Genomic DNA, 19,610 nt, shown 5'->3' with positions numbered 1-19,610 from the left:
CAAATGGCGAAATGGTGGGCTTGACGACACAATGTGTGAGTAGATAGTGTTGCCGGTCCATCGGTAAGCAAGTCTATCAGTGAGGCAATCCACTGATCGTTGCGCTGGTTGGTAGCGATGGTATGAACATCAATGGAAGAAACCGCAAGGTGAGACCCTGAGCAATCTGCATTGTCGTCAGGCAAGGGAGAGCGCAACAGGACGTAAGCATCAGCATGCTAGCATCCATTGTGGTACAGCACGCGGATATATTACTCCTGTGCCACCAGTGTCTTGGCCCTAACTGACACAGCACATTCATTGTTTGCTGTAGTGGACAGCAATACATTAAGCAGTTGCATGCTACAACCTGTGGAGTTAGCGTGACTACATTAAAATATGCAAGTCAGTGGGGATCAGACCTGTTGCTCCCACCTTCCATATAGCTGAGAAAAAGGACAAAAATAAAGTGCGCATTGTTTAAAAAAGTGAAACAGTGAGTACTTAAGAGGACCCATACAAGTAGAAGTGCTAAACATATCAAACCTAGGGCGTCTGGATTGATTTGTTGTGGCTGTTCAACTTTAGTGCCAGGTTTCTCAAAACTGCATTTTGATCCAACTGTGTTTCCTGCAGAGGAACTGCTGCTTGATGGATATTCTTGAGCTCTTTCACATTGTATTCCATCGTAAAAAAGCTATGCAATGACATTCCTGTGATTTTCCTTGACTATCTCATACTTATACCCACATGAGCACTAAAAACTCTTTTAAGCAAGAAGACTTTTTTTCGAAAAAGAGTTGCCCGCACAGATCCTTGACAGAAACTTTGCAAGCCAACTATTGAATTGATGTGTTGGCTTCGCAATTTGACCGAGTTGAGCAGTAATATTGTCAAAAATTTATGCCGGCTAATCAATAGAGCTGTTGCTCTATTGATTAGCCGGCATTAATTCCATAAAAAACATATTTCCCAAGGTCCGCCGTATGTTTAAAGTGTGCAGTTGGTGCTCACAGCCAGTTCCCAGCCACTTTTGTTTTGCTTGTACCGTTATATATCAGATACAGGGTCACATCTAGTGTCACTTGTCTCTCCTATCACGTGGTTGTCACGCACGCATGGGCGCGCATCGGCACTGCAAAACACATGCACTGCTTGAAACTGTCTTGTGACCCCACCTGAATTGAGTGAGAATGAGCTGAGATTTTTCGGATGACAGCACCTCAGCTTGAAGCTTTATGGCGACGATGTTTTGTGTCAGCCTGAGACATCTGTAGCTGTTCATGGATTTTTTTTTTCACATCCTCAAGTAATCTCCTCAGCCGCAAGTGCATATAGCTTATGACCTTTGTGCATAGTTGTATAGTCACTCAGGTTACGTGCGTGGTCCACACTTTGCTAGTGCGTAATGTGGTGGCACTGGCTGCAGAGCTTCTCCTAACGGCAAGAAGGCTCCCAGAGCACATCTTGGCCCTGTCTACGGAGCAGTGCAATACATTTCAGAACTGTGCGTGATATTGTCCTTTTTTTGTAACGATATCCATAATGCTAAAAAGAAATATGCTTGCATGCATATATTAGAATGCCAATCTATGTGGAGTGAGGTGGCTCATGGAAAGAACTGTTGCTAGATGAAATAGCGAAGTTCGTTGGGCATTTCATTTATAGAGGGATTATTTACATCACGGCTATTCATCTATATTGGACTACCAGGATACTCTTATCACAAGGCAACGAAAATTTACCGAGAAGAGTGTACGAGTACACTTGTGTCTCACGAAAAACCATGCAAAGCTTCATTGCGTGGCATGAGCAATGATGCAGCATCTCGGTTCCGATTTTCTTTTTCTATGTGAAGAGAAACATTTTGTACAACATTAATTATTTTTATACTGTTCCTGGGTCATTTATCTACAAAATGTATATTCTGAATTTTATTTGTTATGAATATTTCTGTATATATAGTGTTTTTATTCCACTGTTTACCAGCTGGTGATGAAGAAGTTTACACTTTTGACATTTTTATTCATTCTAAATGATTTTTGTTCCTCTAGAACATATATTTTTTGAAAAGAGCATTTCATTTGTAAAGTTTGGTATGCTACAATTCTTACTGGAGTAGTTTTCAGACTGTCAAAAACGATCTTCCTGAGACATATGAAAAACAACCATTCTCGCGTGGTTACGAAAGAGTTAATATTGGCTAAGCGACCCTGTAGCCTCTACACTGCTGAGGGGAATTTCTGATTATAGAATACATTGGGAATATCAAATCGTTATGCTCGGACTCACGTGTGCCATTTTTCACTATATGGAAGAGCATGCTCGGCAGTCGTGTCTGTGCTCGGCATTCCAGTAGTCTGAACGTCGAGCAGGCATACGGAAAAAGCAGCGTCTGCAATGGTTGGAGGTGGACACTTGGAGTGTGGGAAGATGAATGCTTCCTTAACTGGTGCAACAAACCTTCACATTGAGGTTTCTTCATCTGTCATTCCTAAATTTATTTAAGAAACGAGCAACACAACAAGTCTGTATTTGTATATCAAGAATTCATTTAAAAAACGAGCAACACAACATGTCTGTATTTGTATATCAAGATACACCGTTTTATTTTCATTACTTTTTTATAACTTACTTTTTTATGTGTGTTTTCGCCGCAATTCCTCTTCGTTGTATATCTTTCAGCTTCGTAAAAAATTGCTTACGTAAAAAAATTTTTGCACCCGTGTGACACAGGTATCATTTGTTTACTCTTTAGCTAATATGACATGACAAAAAAGACTGTAATATGCAAGCATGAGTGTAAAGCTCAATGTAAAAAGTCTCGGTAATAAAAATATTTGGTCAAGGTCTTTGAACGATCCATTCCTTTGTCTTTGTAGGCTTCTACCATGTTTTTTTTTTCTCCCTCGTCTTTCTGTTAGTTCGGTTTAATGATGGTGCAAGTAACAACTTGTAAAGCCAAAGCTACTGAGATATCTTAATGAAAATAGTGAACTTGATTGTTTTACTGCAAAAAATTTGGAATTTCACTTGTGATCTCCGCTCCCCCTTAAAGCTCTCTTGTGTGCACCAGCCCTTTCTGAACGAAAGTGCAATGTCAATCTTTTAAAGACTAGTTCGTGTCAGTACTTTTTCTATCTTCATTCAAATAAGCAGTAGATCTGATTAAAGTGAGTTTAGTTCCTGGCATTGACATGGCTCCCTCGCTGCTGAAGTCATGAACAAAGAATCGAGAATTCATTCTAAAACAAAGAAACCAGCAGCTAGCACAGGAGATGCTACAATATGTAAACGATTTCATTTTTTCACTTAAGTAAAGTAGTGGGCAGTGCTTGCAACACTGTTGACAGATGGCACTCCACATTTTGAATATCCCCTGTTGCAACTTGTCATAATGCAGGAAAGTGGTGCAGCGCGAGATGAAAATGAAGATGAGGTAACAAGTACAATCGAATCTCATTAATTTGAACATGCTTAATTTGAACTTCCTGTTGATTCGAACTCACAATGAGGTCCCGTCAAAGCTATGTGTATCCAATGAGGTCCCGTCACAGCTATGTGAATCCTGCGGCGGCACCTCTGACACCGCAATGCTGCGCGCGAAGGAAAGGAAAAGGAAAGAAAAGGAAAGAAAAGGCTGCGGTAGAATGTTTTCTCTTTCTCGAATGCCGATCTGCGACGCGCCTGTGCCACGCTTCTCCCTTTTCTGCCCCTGCCACGTGAAGACCCTTTTCCTTCCTACGCTGCGCTTAAAAAGAGAGGAAAAAAAAAAAGAAAGCTGTCGTGGAGTGTAGCTCTCCCTCATGCACGGGTGCCACACTTCCCTCTTTCCCGTCCCTGCCACGTAACCCTTCTCCTTTCAACGACGCACGCAAAGAGAACACGAAAAAAAAAAAGCGCTGCCGTGAAGTGTTGGTTCTCTTTCAAATGCCGATCTGCTTCTCTCCGCGCGGGGACTCTCCTCCTTTCTCGTCACATGCTGGCCATGCTGCAGCTTTAGCACAGAGAGTAGTAGCGAAAATGCAGTCGTTGTCGTCTTTTGAGAGTGTTGTGGTGCTGGACATTGCTGTGCAACTTGTCTTGCCAGGAGAATGCTGAAGCCGAAGTAGGCATGCTTTGCAAGCTGCATGCGAAATTGATTTACTCGCTGCAAGGCAAACGTGTGCAGATGCGCATCACCGATTACTTCAAATAATGATGGATGTCTTGGGATTTGTGAGTAAATGTAAGTCATCTGAAACTTCCCCTTCGTGTGTTAGCTCAATGCACATGCGTCACTGCATAGGGAGCCCTCCGTTTACTTTGCTTTCATTAATTTCATTAATTCGTACTTATTTTATTTCGAACAAATTTTTGGGCCCCTTCGAGTTTGAATTATCAAGATTCGACTGTACAAGTGCACAAGTACTTGTTCCCTCATCGTCATCTTATTCCTCTGTTGTGCCACTTTCCTGTATTATAGCTATGCACCAGCTAGCCCAGCAACAAATTCTGTGTAACCTGTCCTTATGTAAGCTTTAAAAAGCATGAAAATGAAGCATTTGGCAGTTGGTGTTCTTTTCAATTGTGTTCTTCTGTGCCTTATGGTGAATGTGCTGCACAGTACGTTTGCTAGTTTGCAGTGAATAAACTATTTTTAAATTTAAAAGAAAATCCACATTTCTTGTAAAAAATTCTGAGTGGTGGTAAAAAAAGGCTAAGCGATTGTGGTTTGCAGGCCTGACAGCCGTTCTCGAGAAGTAGCTGATGACATGACCGATCGTAGGCGTAGCAATGGCTCGGCTGTGCGGCGTGCCGTGTCCACAGACTCTACCCACTCCTCAGAGGCATTCTTCTCTGCCGACGAAGACGGCATGGCTGCGGGGCGCTTACAAGATGATGGGGATCAAGACCGCAGGCGACGCTCATTTTGTGTGCGAGGCTCTTCTTCGGCCAGCTCCAGTCTCGACCGACGACGCTATGCCAAAGAGCAGGACGCTGATGCTGATTCCAACTCTGTGTCAAGCACATCTTTTCTCTCAGCTGTCTCATCACAGGTAGGAATCAAACGTGTGTAGAAGTTTTTATAGTGTCTGAACCAGTGCTACATTACGAAAAGCGTGGAGCTGTTGATATTTTCACTATATTGCTCCTAAGGCTTGGCCGTAGTTCTCACAGGGGATTTATTTGTTGTTTCCTCATTTGTCAGGCTAGGACCACATGATGATGTGGCCATTCATGGATGCAGTTGAATGGTACGATAGCACACGGGTGTGGCTGTGGCCCATTGCACCGGCTCATTTGCCTAAATCATGTAACACTATCATGGCTGCACTTGGGCACAAGCAACATTGCAAGTGCTGCTGCTGGTGCCGCCGTGCATGACATGTACTGGAAGTGTCATATCGTGGTCATCACTTTCGTAGTGCCTTGTGCAAGCGCACACGATACAGCGCTGCGTATCGTGTGCGTATCGTGTGTATACAGGATGTTTCCTTTGGTCACATTGTCGGTACATCGCAATCACATGCGTCCAATAAGTGCATGTTGTGCAAGGGTTGTTTTATGACCCAGTATCTATAACAATTGTCTTTGGACCATGAAGAAGTGGGCTCAAACCTTACCAGGTCTGAGAAGTTTCTTTTAGAGGCGAAGCTCCTAAAGGCATGGGTCTGTTCATTCCTTGTGTGTGTGTGTGTGTGTGTGTGCGTGTGCACGCGTGTGCGTATATGCATGCGTGCGTGCATGTGTGTGTGTGTGTGTGTGTGTGTGTGTGTGTGTGTGTGTGTGTGTGTGTGAGAGAGAGAGAGAGAGAGAGAGAGAGAGACCGCCTATAGTTCCACCTTTGCCAACTGCCCACTACTCCATCCTTGGAAACTTTCCACTACACCCCATCGCCGATCTACAACTTCACCAATCATAAAGCAAATACTGTTGAGAAGTAGCCAATATGAAATGCAAGGTGGTCGTGTACTTGTATCCAGGTGCACGTTAGATTAGACAACCATAGATTGTCTCACTGTGTCCATACCTTGTTTGTACATGACCGCCCATAGTTCCACACTCTTTTTATGCTTGACAAACCGGCTACAGTTGCTGGACCACATTCTGATACATCATCCCTCCTTAGGGAAAAATAAACAATTAAACAGCAAATAGAACAAAATATGATTAATAAAAAAAACAGTCACAGCTACATAATTTGTTGAAAGTCCTTTGCGTATGAAAGCGGCGCTGGCGGGCGCTTGTTGCGGGTCGATTCTCTAACACACTGTCCTGTATCATTGCACCTGTCCATTGCTCCTTGGTTATTGAGGTGGTTTCCAGCTTGCTCGGGGGCCATGGCCCGCATCATAGTTGGATGGTGAACAGCGGTTGATGGCGTGGCATTTTCGGCTGCTGGCGTTATTTCTGCATGGTTATCCCTGCTTTCTCTGGTTGAGCGTGGCAGGATGACACCGCTTGGTTGCACTGCGTCTTCGCCAATCTCTGGACGGTCCACCCTGCTTGCTCCTGTTGAGCCTGACTGGAAGACACTGCTTGGGGGAGGGTAGACCTCTGTTGGCTGTGGTTTTCCTGCATCCCGCTCTTGACAGTTGTCCTCGTACTCCTCTTCTGTGTCACGCAGCATGACCCTTTCACCTGTTTTGCGGATGTGCTGCCTGTTTCGTCTTAGGGTGTGCCCCTCTTCGGTCCTAAGCACGTAAGACCGAGGATCGACGTTTTCCTGAATGGTGGCTATGGCGGCTTTGACAATCCACTCGGCGTCGTCCAAAATGCGCACAGTATTTCCCCTGTCCGATATTAAGAGCGAGGTGCCAGCTCTGGGTTTCTGCATGTGCTTCTTCACCTCTGCTGCAGGTTGAATAGGGAAGTCTGGTAGGCGTCCGCGGAGCCGCCTCTCCATCAGCATTTCAGCGGGGTTTATGCCGCCCTCTAGGGGTAACAGACGATAATTTAGGAGAGCCCCCCAAAACGCCTCCCTGGCACTCTTCATCTTCTTCAGGAGGCGTTTGACCACCTGAACCCCTTTTTCCACCAGACCTTTCGCTCTTGGAAACCTGGGACTGGAAATCACATGTGAGAAATCACACACTCGTGAAAAATTACGAAAAGCACTGGAGGTGAATTGCGGACCCCCATTGGTGTGTATCTCCAGCGGGATGCTGTGTCTTGCAAATATTATTTCAAGTTTCCTTCTGACACTTTCACTCGATGTCTGCACTAGGCGCTCCACTTCCGGATAATTCAAATATGCGTCGTACGCGACCAAGTATGATGTCCCGGAGTGTTCGCAAAGATCTATTCCGACCCTTTCCCACTAAAAGCTTGGGGCAGGGCTGCTGATTACTGGCTCTGACAGTTGGCGATAAGCAAACTGGCAGCACATGCTGCACATCGCATGTAACACTTCAATTTGTTTCTGCATGCCCGGCCAATACATAAGAAGCCGTGCTCTTGCTTTCATTTTGTTGAGGCCAAGATGCCCCTCATGCAGGCGTCCCAGCATATCTCTGTGCAATTGCCTTGGAATGACCACTTTGCTGCTTTTCATTATTATTCCATCCACATAAGACAGCTCCGATTTCACTGCCGTGAATGGACCAATCATTTCACTTTGTTCTAGGTATGTCATGACTTGCCTCAGCTTTTCCTCTTGCTGCGTTGCTGCCTGCAACATTGCTTTTATCTTGTCACTCACAAGGCTTGACAGGGCTTGGGCAGCATGTACGTTGACGTCCTCATCTTCGTTTTTCTTGATGTTGTCTTGAACAGGGATCCGAGAGAGTGCATCGGCCAGCAGTAGTTTCTTTCCTGGGACAAACTGCAAGGTAAATTCAAAACGCATTAGATGCAAAAAACATTGCTGCAGACGAGGAGGCATTTCACAGAGTTCCTTTTTCGCTACCGCTAGTAAAGGCTGATGGTCAGTCTCTACTGTTATTTTTGTTCCAATTATAAACTCTGTGAATTTTTCACATCCAAACGTGATTCCCAGTGCCTCCTTTTCTATCTGCGCATATCTGCTTTTGGTCTTTGTGAGCACACGTCATGCATACGTCACTGGCCGCCAGCCCTTATGGTGGTATTGCATAAGTGCAGCTCCCAGGGCACTGCTGGAGGCATCGATGCTAGTCTTGATTACTTTGTGTGGGTCGAACACTGCCAGGACGGGTGCTGACGTTAGCAACGTGCAAATAATTTCCCACTCTTTCTGGTGAATGCCGATTCATTCAAAACACACATTCTCGCACATTAAACTGCGCAATGCGGCGGTTTTTTCAGACAAACAAGGAATGCAATTTCCAAAGTAATTCACCGTGCCTAACATTCTTCTTACTTTCTGCTTTGATGTGGGGGTTGGCGTACTGGCAACATATTTCACGAGTTCTTCGTCCGGCTTGATTCCTTCACTTGAAGTTATGTTTCCAAAAAATTTGATTTCTGACGAGTCAAATATACATTTCTTCGCGTTAAGTGTGAAACTAGCTGAACTTATCGCTGCCAATGCTGTCCTCAAGCGCTTGTCGGGCTCTGCCTTGGTAGTTCCCCACATTAGCACATCATCTATGTAGACTCGTACACCAAAAATTCTGTCTAATGCGTTGCTGATTTCCTTTTAAAGTACTTCCGAAGCAGAGCTTAGACTGAATGATAATCTCAAAAATTAAAGATGGGCGAATAGTGGATTTGACGTTCGAAGCGAATTCGAAGCGAATAATGATTTGGTCAAATAATTTCGAATTGAATAGTTCGAATAGTGTACATGACATATTATAAAAAAAAATTAGCATTTTTTTATGGCCTGACTAATTTACACAATTTTTTAAAGGAATTAGAACTCATGTAGGCACAGCATTTTGTGAAATTGAAAATTGTAAATAATTGAATTTTATTCACAAATCTCACTTTTTTTTACTGCACTCGCAAGTTTTCATGCAAAAATACCAACTGCTCCACATGGTCTGGGAGCAGTAGTTCCCACCGGCTGCTGACAACATTCCCTGCTGTTGGAAACAGCCTCTCACTCCTTGCCTGTGTGGCAGGAATTGAGAGGTACTTTTATGCCACCTTGGCCAGTGCTGGGTACAGTCGGCTGCACAGGGGCACCCAAGTATTCTGCCACTTGAGAAGGGACACTTTCGTGCGCATTGTCTTGCAGTACATTAGAGGTTAATGAAGAAAAAACACTCCAAAGAGTGTTAGCTGGGGGCTTCTCCATAGCTGGGCAGACAGGTGCCTGGGAACATTCGTTTTGGGCTGGCATTAGCTCATTTGCTGCAGCTGCAAGTGTGGCATTTGCCCACTTTTTTTGACTGTCTTCAGTGTAGCAAATGTCTTTGTAGTGAGGGTCAACTAGCATTGCATTTGCCGGCACATTTGCCATTTTTAAGCCAGGGAACCTTGTGGCAAGACTGCGCAGAAGGCTCCTTGCAAACGATGCTGCTTCCTCGCTTTGATACGCATGCTTATGTAGCACCACTTGCGCACAATGCACGAGAGGTATCACTTGGGAAAGTGTGGGATAGCGGTTCACGCACAGCTCTGTCGTTGCTTGGTCCAGAGGCTGCAACACTTTTACAGCCGCAGCCATTAATTTCCATTCTCTGGAGCTTAAGTTGTCCACATCCGAATTGCAAAGTTCAACTGAAATTGGGGCACGAAGTTCGACGAGTCTCTCCATCATGGCATACTCGCTGTTTCAGCGTGTGGGAACGTCTTGAATCACTTCATGCTGGGCCATGTGCATGTCCTTTTGTATGTCCATAAGCCCTGCACGTGCACGTGCGCTTCTTTTGTAGCGACCTACAATTGATCGACACTTCGCACAAAGCTGGGAAAATCTTGCCACTTCTCTTTTGGCGTCATTTATGCGCAGCTGCTGGGTATGAGCAAAGCAGAGGAGTCCTGACCAGTTGGATTTGGCAACAGCTGATACGAAGTTCTTGCCGCTGTCGGTAATGACAAAAGTCGGGATGTTGTCGGGCAGACCCACTCTTCAATCACGTCTCGGAGAAACTGAACTATATTTTCTCCAGTATGCTCCTGCGGCATTGGTTTGCAGGCGAGGGCATAAGCGTGCTGCCTAAAGTCGCGATCCATCATGTGGGCCGTAACACACACGTAGCTGTCGCCGGCCCTCGATGTCCACCCATCCGTTGTTAAAGTGAAGCACTCAGCACCACCGTCATCAAGTACGGCCCTAATGTGCTTCTTCAGTTCATTTTTTTTGGCCGCGTAAAATTCAGAATGACCGTTCGTGAAAAGGTCTTCCGCGACGGAACGACGTACTCTGCAATTGCACATCGCATCGTCTCGATGAAGCTCGTTTCCTCGACCACGCTGTATGGCTGCAGGCCGCAGGCAATGAACGCTGCAATCTTCTTAGTCATCTGTTGTGCTTTTACCGATGACGGCTGAAGTGTAGGCTTAAACAAGCTGGTCACGGTCAGCTCCGATGACAGCCCTTTTGGTTCACTTTTCTTTTTCGGAAAACTGTAAAGCTGATGCAATTCTGAGTATTCTTTGTACTTGCCTGGGTGTCTCCTCAAGTGGGTGACAAGCGTCATCGTGGTACCAGTAGGTGTCTTCAAAACAACTTCGCACGTCTTGCACTGCGCTTCGCCTCCAGCAGGCACTTTCAAGAAAAAGTCCCATATCGGATTCGTGTGCACGCGCTTACAGGACACGGGCGCGGTCGACACCATCTTCAACTGTGGAGGCAGCGGTTACCGAGGGCGAGATAAGCCAACATGTGTAAGCGCGGCTGAAGCTCGAGGAACACAAAGAAAGAAAGAAAGCAAAAAAAAAAATTATGTCTACAGCAATGCGGGGATTGTTACATCTACGAGAGAGGTTTACTCGGAGCCGACGTAACGGTCAACTGGACGGTGTACAGCAGTGAGGGGCGGCTTATGCAATGAGCTTTTGGGTGAAGGTTACCGTGAACATAGCAGCGATGACGTATTTCCGGCTCCTCAATGCATGGCCTTGGAGATTAACAGATGTATGGCAGCCATGACGTGTAAAGCATAGCCTCAGAGATTTGTATTTGTACCGGCTGTCCGTGGCTTTTGCGGCCTATTCGAAAGTGCCGAATAATTCAAAAATACCGAATACCTGAATTCGTATCGAAGCGAATAACGAATAGGGCAGAATTCGATCGAATATTCGCAACACCGAATATTCGCCCATTCCTATCAAAAATCTGTATCGCCCGTATGGGTGCTGATTGTGCAAATTCTTGATGATGTGTCGTCCAGCTGTATGTGATAAAACCCTTGATTTGCATCCAGCTAGCTGAACCATCTAGCTCCCTCTAACTCTGCCTCGATGCTTTCCCTTCTAGAAAGCTCGTACCGCTCGCATTATGTTTTCGTTTATATGCCGCGGATCCATGCAGACTCGAATTCCTCCGCCCTTCTTTTCGACGATGACCAGTGGACTTGCCCATTCTGGCGGTTCCTCTATCTACACGATGATGCCTTCGGTTTCCATGCGTTCCATTTCCTCACGCAGAGAAGCTTGCCTCGCGTGGGGCACACACTTTGCTGGCACAGGTACTGGCTTGGCTCCGTCTTTTATTGTGATCCGGTAATGACGCTTTACACAGCCAAGTTCCGTGAACAACTGCGGAAATTCGTCTGTTATTTGCTCTCCCACACCTGGCTGACTTGAGACGGCGTGGGCGCGCTTGGCTATGCTGATCAACTCGCAGGATGACGGCCCCAACAATGCTTGCTTGCCTTTCTTGACTATAAAAAACGTAATCTGCTGCTCCTTGTTGCCCACACGCAGTGGCAACGATGCTGTGCCAAAATGCTCAGTCACGTTTGTTTGGTAGCTTGTCAGCGTTGTCTTGCTTGGGCGCACCTTCGCAGCTCTTATTAGCCTTACGAAAAGCGAGTGAGGCAGCAAGTTTGCCTGCGCACGAGTGTCGACTTTGAACATCACCGTTTTCGTGCCCACCTTTCCATGAATTGTCCAGTCTTGACCCACCGTACTTTTCACGCCACTTATTTGCACGGCCAGAATTTGGAAGTCCTGCTCACAGTCTTCTTGCTTCTCGCGTGCTTCACGCTCTACTTCATTAACCTTTTGCGCTCTGTAGAAAACAGCAAAATGGTTCCACATGTCTTTTTTCAGGCTAAGTATTTCCTAGGTGGGTGGAACCTATTGCAGTAGATGCATGAACGAGTTGACTGTTTTCGAGCTTTAAGTCGGTTACGTTTCTCCACGACACAGGCCTTCGTTGTGTTTTCTTCCTTGTCCCACAGTTGTTCTTAGTTGACTGCAAGCTCAGCTGCTTTGCAAAAATCTGTAGCCTTGGATAGGCTCAAATCTTTTTCTCTTTGGAGGCATGACCTGAGCTTCTTATCCTTCATCCCACAGATGAGTTAGTCACGTACCATTAAATTCCTCAGGTCTCCAGAGTTGCACATCTGTGCTGCTATTTGTACGTCTCTGAGGAACTGCTCGAGTGTTTCTTCTTGCTACTGCAGGCAGGAACGGAAAACATACGTTTAATTGCGCTGTGGCATGCAGTACTCCTCAAAGGTTTTGACGATGACGTCATAATGTTCCTGTTCTGCTTGAGACTGCTGAAATGTGTTGTACACTTCTATCGGCTCATTGCCAGCCACGTGTAGGAATACAGCAGCTTTTTCCGCACTCGTCTTGCTGTCTTTGCCCCTCGCCTTGAAGTACAGCTGGATGCGCTGCTTGAACCTTTTCCAATTTTTGGCGGCGTTATCCGAGAGGACGAGTTGGTCGGGGGGCGGAAGTGCTTTCGTATCGGCAGCTCGGGCAACCCTAGACGATGAGAACACTGCGCAACTGCGCGCGCAGCGCCTATCGTCGGCGAGCCACTTCTCACACTATGCTTCAACTGACGACAGAGAGCCGGAGACTGACAAGGCGATAAGAACCCTGGTTTATTATCGGACGCTTTTTTTATGCTTGACAATTGGGCCACAGTTGCTAGACCACGCTCAGATACAAACAGCGGCTTATTTTCTTTCATCATGTTAATAAAGGTAAAGCCTGGAGAATCAAAGAGCTTCAGAAAGCGATGCCTCCTACTCAGTCCACCCAGCACTTTGCTAATCACACCGCTCGCTCTCCGACAGGGGTCCCATTCCTTAGGACTGCAGAAAAGTAACATGTTTCAGGTGGCCCACTGTTTGATATGTTGAGTGTTCAGGCTATTTTTGTTTGATGTGACTGTAAACTTTCCTGTGCATTGACCTTAAGGCATTGCTGTGTTTGAAAATAGTTTATTGTAAGAGATAATTACCCGAGTTTTTTTTATATGGTCAGGTTTGACTGCATATGTATTTGGTCTGTTTGTAGACTAAGGAAAATTGTGCAGGGTTCGTACAAGTCTTTGAAATCCTTGAAGACCCTTGAAATTCTTGAGGAGCCTTGAGTTTGAAAAATGCATTTTCAAGGCCCTCGAAAATCCTGGAATTTCTTGGCATCCTTGAAAATCCTTGAATATCCTGAGCAGTACACTCTTACATCGACATCGGGACCTCTTAAATGTGGTACATTGGTGTGTCAACCTGTCAAACTCCCCATTTCTGAAGCAGTAATGCAGCGTAGGTGCACATGATCCCATTTTGCGAAAGTGCATGTGGAAAAAAAGCCAGTTTGTGGCAAGAGTAAAGCAGTGAATGTGATAGCAAGAAATTAGAACATCACACGAAGAATGGCAAGCAACCCCATATATGCAACGCGCCGCTGAAGCATGAAGGACGCACAAAAAAAAAGAAGCGCACAAGACGAGTGCTGGTGAACAAGTGTCAAAGCTCGACTCTGGAAGCTTGCTGCTTAAAGAAACCAAGAAGGGTGCTAGAAAAGAACGCAAATGGATCCACAGGATGAGTGTAAGTTGTTAACCACTGTCACAGTTGTTACTTCTTGGTTGTTGAGCAACGTGCTGCGAGTGTCAACGGTGCACATGCTGACACTCTTGATGGGGTGGTGCCATCAAATTTCAAGGCTATAGCAGGCACCGTGTGGGTTTAAGAATATATTTTAGGTCACTTCCCCAAGTGTACCTAAATTCTCATTCTCCTAATCGCGGCCCATCCCGAGCGCATCCAACACTGAGGTAGCTCTATAGGAAGGGCAACGAAAGTTCTAGTGACCTTACACCAGATCTGTAGTCAGGTGAGTGACCTCCGGATTTCCGCTTTGTACATACCGTCAATGCATCCCGGCTGCTGCAGATAGCAGCGAGTTTTTTTTGCAGGGGCTTGTGTGCTACATGCGTGCGAGAGCTTACCATACTCAGCATGACGTGTGCAAAGCTTTGTGATCACGTGACTAAGTCCCCCCAAACAGGAACTCGGTCCCCACAAACAGGAGCTGAAAATTGTCCATATCAAAAAGGCAACAAATTATGTAGCAAAAATAAATGAATCTTGGTGCATGTATCGTGCTTATTGGAGCTATAATAAAGATTGCAGCAAAGATCGCACAAGCTACAAATATTGTGGTGCGACCCCTTCAAGGCCTGACTACACATGTGCATTGAAGACCATCAGCGCGCAATTTTCCGACTTGTATCGTGCCCTCTACCTATGGAGAGTGTGGGAGAGGGTGCGAGAAGTTATTAAGACTATGCTCTTTTTTTTATACGTACTTATGATATTCATATATTTATTGTAAGTGCTAAAATTGGTCATTTTTCAAAATTTTGAAAACAAAAGTTTCGACTTAGCATGTCGCTTTGAGTGCTTGAAAAACTTGCAACAGGTCCTGGAAAGTCCTTGAATATCCTTGAATTTTTGCTTTGGAAACCTGTACAAACCCTGCTGTGACTTGAGTCTTCTAAAAATCTTTGATTTTGTGTTCTTTTTATTAAAGTCACTGTATTTCTGTCAGCACAAATATGAGCTCTCATGCAAGCATAGCTAAATCAAGAATCTTATCTATAAGTCATGAACAGCTCTCTGACACGCACTGAAGAAAAGTGGTGCTTCACTTCTACAGGAGGATGTGACACTTGTGAACCTGCATCATCAAATGGATCGTCCAATAGCTGAGTCTCCACTTCTGATGGCGTGTTATGCAGCCCATTTGTCACAGTATCAGGTATGTCTGGCATTACACTTTTTGTGTATTCACTGACATTTTGAGCATTTTCTAATACACGATGCTTTGAAGGTCACACTGCATTTGTCAAGTTCTCACGACTACAGCATTCTTTCTGATGTAGGCCTCTACTCTGGTGGCTTGTTTTTGGATTGAGTCCTCAGGAAAGAGTTGTTTTTGTCAAAGAGGTGGCATTCTTGTAAAAAACCTACAGTCAAACATGGTTTATTGAACCCAGATGTATAAAACTTTTGGGTACATCGAACTCGCAAGTTATCTTCTTGAAATTCTTTTGTAAAACGTATAGAAATTCACACATTTATATCGAACGGTATTTTTACCCACCTTTGAATATATCGAACGTTGCGCGAGCTGCAAGGTGCGTTGGGGAAGGGGGGAGGCACTCAGCCCTTCCCCCTCAATCTCCGTGGTAGCGCGACTCCACCCGCGTGTTGGAAGGTGCACTTTAGCACTCGCAGCACTCGGTGACCTCCACGCGGCACCATGCCTCCGCCATAACTGAAAACGCTCAAAAAAAGGTAAAAGCGAGAGGGTTCGGACTGCACAATCTCTAACTTGCGGAACGGCTTTCCTTTTTATTTTCTCTCTCTCATGCTTTCTCTACCTACCACTCAACTTGGAGAGCATAAACGTGGGGGGTAGCACGCGCAGCCAGCCTCCCTTTCTCTTTTTTGGCAGCGCGAAAGCCTAGTTGCGGGAACACTCCCATAGCCGGCGCTCACGATTGCCCCTTTCCTGGCGTGTGGAACGGGTTTTCCCTCCCTCAGTGAGAAAAGGTATTATTCTTGTCAGGAATAGTGAAACCGGGTCAGTGGACAAAACTAGCGTGCGAACGAGCGCACGCTAGTTAGGCCTACGTTGCTTGCGCGAAGAGCCACTGGGCGCTGGCTCAGGCTCGTCAGACCTTGACACAAAGGCTTTCAGGTCTGCGATGTGGGCACGGCTGAGTTTTCCCGAAAGCGGGTCTTTCAGCAAGTATCGAGTGGAGTCCAAGCTTTCTCCACTCGGTACGGACCAAGCAACTTTGGAGCGAGCGAAGTTGAGAAACCCTTGCTCGCGTCGCTAAGAGTGTGGTTGCACTTCAGGACGAGGTAACCTACCTTAAATGAAAGGTGGCGACGTTTTCCGTCGTACTGGGCCTTTTGCACGGCCCTGGCCGATGCCAAACTCTGCCTCGCTCTACTGAGAGCTCCACAAAGCCTGTTCGAACTGTGGAAGCGTAAGCAGAACAGTCTGCCGGTTCTTCCTCGTCTCCGAGCTGGCATTGCTTGACACTGGTCACCGGATTTGCCAACTCCCTTCCGAAATTAAGGAAGGCGGGAGAGAAACCAGTAGAGCGACTCTCGGAGGTTCGGATTGCAAACGCAAGTTCACTCAAATGGTCTGCCCAGTCCCTTTGACTTTCGGCAAAGGCCGCCAACATCGGTTTGAGCGTACGATTGGTTCGCTCCGTCAAATTGGACCGGGGATGGTAGGGCGAAGTGGTGCAGTGATCTATTCCTAGGGAACGGCACGTATCACCAAACACCCGAGCGGTGAAATATGATGCATTGTCCGTGATCAATCTTTTCGGAAAGCCGAACCGACAAAACACTTCCTGTTGCCTCTCTAGCACCGCTCGCGCTGTCACTTTCCGCAGTGGAAACAGTTCCACCCATTTGAAAAAATGATCAACAACTACCATCAGATGTATGAACCCCTGCTTACTCCTGAGGAACGGCCCCATTAGATCGCAGGTGGCTACTTGCCATGGACGCTCACTGACAATCGGTTTCATCAAGCCGGGCGGCTTGCCACCCCTTGATTTTACCGTTTGACAGACGTGGCAGGAACGGCAATAGCGAACAATGTCACGCTTCATGCCAAGCCAAGTCACAACCTTGCTCAGTTTCGCAAAAACTTTAGAGCCACTCAGGTGACCGGCAATGGGCTCGTCTTCAGAGGCTCGCAACAGTGCGGCTCTCAGACTTTTGGGCATAACCACCTTAACGGGTCGATGGACTTGTCGTCAGTGGCTATATAGTTCAGCAGGAGCCCGTCATGGTCCAGAAAAATGAATCCGCCGGGGACTCAGCGACACACGCTGTTTCAGCCCCCTAATCGCGCCCGCCGCAGAACAAGCAGCGTAACGGCGCTCCGCGCCTCTCAAGACGGTTTAACGGCGCCCGCCGCAAAGCAAGCAGCGTATACGGCGCTCCGTCCCTCCGAGACTCGAAACGGATCACTCTGCTGAGCCTTCAGTAGCTCTTCGCTATCGAAAGCAACTCCCATTCTCCCAAATGGGGGAGTCTGGTATCGCGCCCACTCAGGACCGCAGCAACCGCCGCGTGCACAGCGTCACGGGTTCGCTCTCGGCACGGTGGCCTTCGGAAAGTTCCCCCCGCTCGGCCGCTACGCAGTGGCCGCTTACCTGGATAGCAGCCAAGGTCGTCCTCATGGGGACTCCCTCTTTTCGCCGCTTTTTCGCCCCCGACGCTTGCATGTGCTAAGGCACGGCGAGCGGCCGTCGCACCGAAATCCAGGTTCTCGGCAGACAACAGGGGCATGAGATAGCGCGTCAGCTACCACGTAGGAGTGTATTCACCACGAAAAGGGGTGACGACACAGGCGAGCGCCGAAGGGCGTCCGTTGATAGAGGCGGTGGCCTCTTTGCGCAACGCGGCATGCCACGAAGCAGACATGTTGCGACGAGCCCGAATCGCGCAGGCGAACTGGCTCGCTAAGACTAACCAAAGGCTTAATGAGCCTTTGATACCGCGTTGGGCCAGTATGGTGATCCCCTACTAACTGCAGCGGACGATCACCGCCGGTTCACGCTTAGCGAGCCACAGGGCCGCTACAGAACACTTTATTGCCTCTGGCGGCACGCCGAACAACAGTACAACGTCCGCTCCCGGGACGCGGGTAGCAAAGGCGTCCGCACGTGGACGTTCACAAAAAGGGGAAAACCGCGAGCACGTCGCAGCTGGCAATGGCGAGCTTTGACACGCTGGTCAGGAAAAGGTCTCTCGCGGCTATGCTGCGCACTCTCTTGATGGCCAATGGGCCTGGTCGCGAGTGCTGGGCAAACCTCGTACGCGTAGGCCTACGGCAAGTGCAGCTCGTTGTAGTACGACCACTTCAAGCACTAGGCACCGCTCTGGGCTTAGCGTACGCTACCGAAGCCAGCACTCACGTAAACACGCCTGCCGGGGTGCCCAAGGCCACCCCGGGCAGGCTACAGTTCTCGATTTCCAAAGGGGACGCGGACGAAGGAAAACACGTGCTTACCCGGCACCGACCACGAAGAAGAGAGCGCTCCCTCGGCACGCACATTACCGCGTGCCGTGCCCGCACGTGGCGCCATCTATCGCCACGCGTCGTTATCAGAGCAGGAAAAGCAAAAGGGTGTGGCCGTGCGGCGGAATGCCCGCGAAATGGTCGCAGGCGCGCCTCAGATCCCCACATCCTTCAGTAACTCTTGTCTGCTGAAAGCAATTCGCACTCTCCCAAAGGGGAGCCTGGTATCATTCCCACTCAGGACTGCAGCCATCGCATCCACTCGCGTTGAAGTCATGGGTTCACTTCCCTTCCGCTTCCCCTCTCGCCCTCTTTGTGGGGCACTGCTTGCCTGGCCCATGGAAAGGGTGTACTCGTCGGCGCACTCACCCTTTTCTCTGCACGGCGGCTCCGCTGCCGTTTTGCCAGCGTCGCTCGCTTGCGCAAAGGCATCGCTCGCGGTTGTCGCACCGGGATCCAGGCTCCTAGTAGACACTGGGGCACGAGATGGCTCGTCAGCTACAATGTTAGTGCTCCCCTTACGATACTGCACTGAAAAGTTATAATGCTGTATTACAAAAGCCCAGTGCACTAGCCTGCCATCAGGCTCACAGAGCCGCATCAGCCAGCTAAGCGCGCTGTGATCTGTTTGCACCTCAAATTTCATCCTATCCAAGTAGACATCAAACTTCCGCAGTGGAAACACGATGGCGAGACACTCCCCCTCGATCACGGAATAATTCCTTTCCGTGGGTATCAATGAGCGGCTTGCAAAGGCCAATAGCTGCAACACACCATCGTATTCCTGTAGGAGAACTGCTCCTAATCCCAGATCGCTTGCGTCAGTCTGGACAACAAACGGTCTGGCCAGGTCGGGAAGTTTGAGCTGCGCCATCTCCGCAAGGGCGCTAGACAGACGGCAAAATGCCTCTTGCTGCTCAGGTCCCCATCGCCACTCAGCTGACTTACCCAAGAGCTTGGTCAAGTGCGCCTGAACTCAGGCACAGGACGGAAGGAACGACCGGTAAAAATTGGCCGTTCCGAGAAAGCGGCGCAGGCCGCGTAAGTCCTTGGGCGCGGGGAAATCGAGGATTGCTCAAAGTTTCTCCCAATCTGGCGCAATGGAGCCTTTGCCCATTGTGAAGTCAAGTAACTGAACTTGGGTTTGCGCTAGTTAGGCCTTTGCGGGATTTAACGTCATCCCGGCGGCTCTCACCCTCTTGGGCAGATCGGCCATGTGGGTCAAGTGCTCTTCAAAAGTTTGTGAA

At 47.6% G+C, this 19,610-nt stretch overlaps 1 protein-coding gene across 5 annotated transcripts in view; it reads left to right on the top strand.

Moving 5' to 3' along the window:
- tweek (transmembrane protein KIAA1109 homolog tweek) overlaps positions 1-19,610 on the top strand; it is a 1,194,469-nt gene that overhangs the window by 351,782 nt on the left and 823,077 nt on the right. For all 5 annotated transcript variants that reach the window (XM_075882507.1, XM_075882492.1, XM_075882501.1 and 2 more), the window contains 2 exons: positions 4,700-5,018; positions 14,962-15,063. In XM_075882507.1, coding sequence (XP_075738622.1) covers positions 4,700-5,018; positions 14,962-15,063 — 421 coding nt within the window. The remainder of the gene's footprint in view (positions 1-4,699; positions 5,019-14,961; positions 15,064-19,610) is intronic.

Source organism: Rhipicephalus microplus, chromosome 2, assembly GCF_043290135.1.
Source record: "Rhipicephalus microplus isolate Deutch F79 chromosome 2, USDA_Rmic, whole genome shotgun sequence".
NCBI classification, from domain to species: domain Eukaryota; kingdom Metazoa; phylum Arthropoda; class Arachnida; order Ixodida; family Ixodidae; genus Rhipicephalus; species Rhipicephalus microplus.
This window is presented reverse-complemented; position numbering and strand designations above follow the sequence as displayed.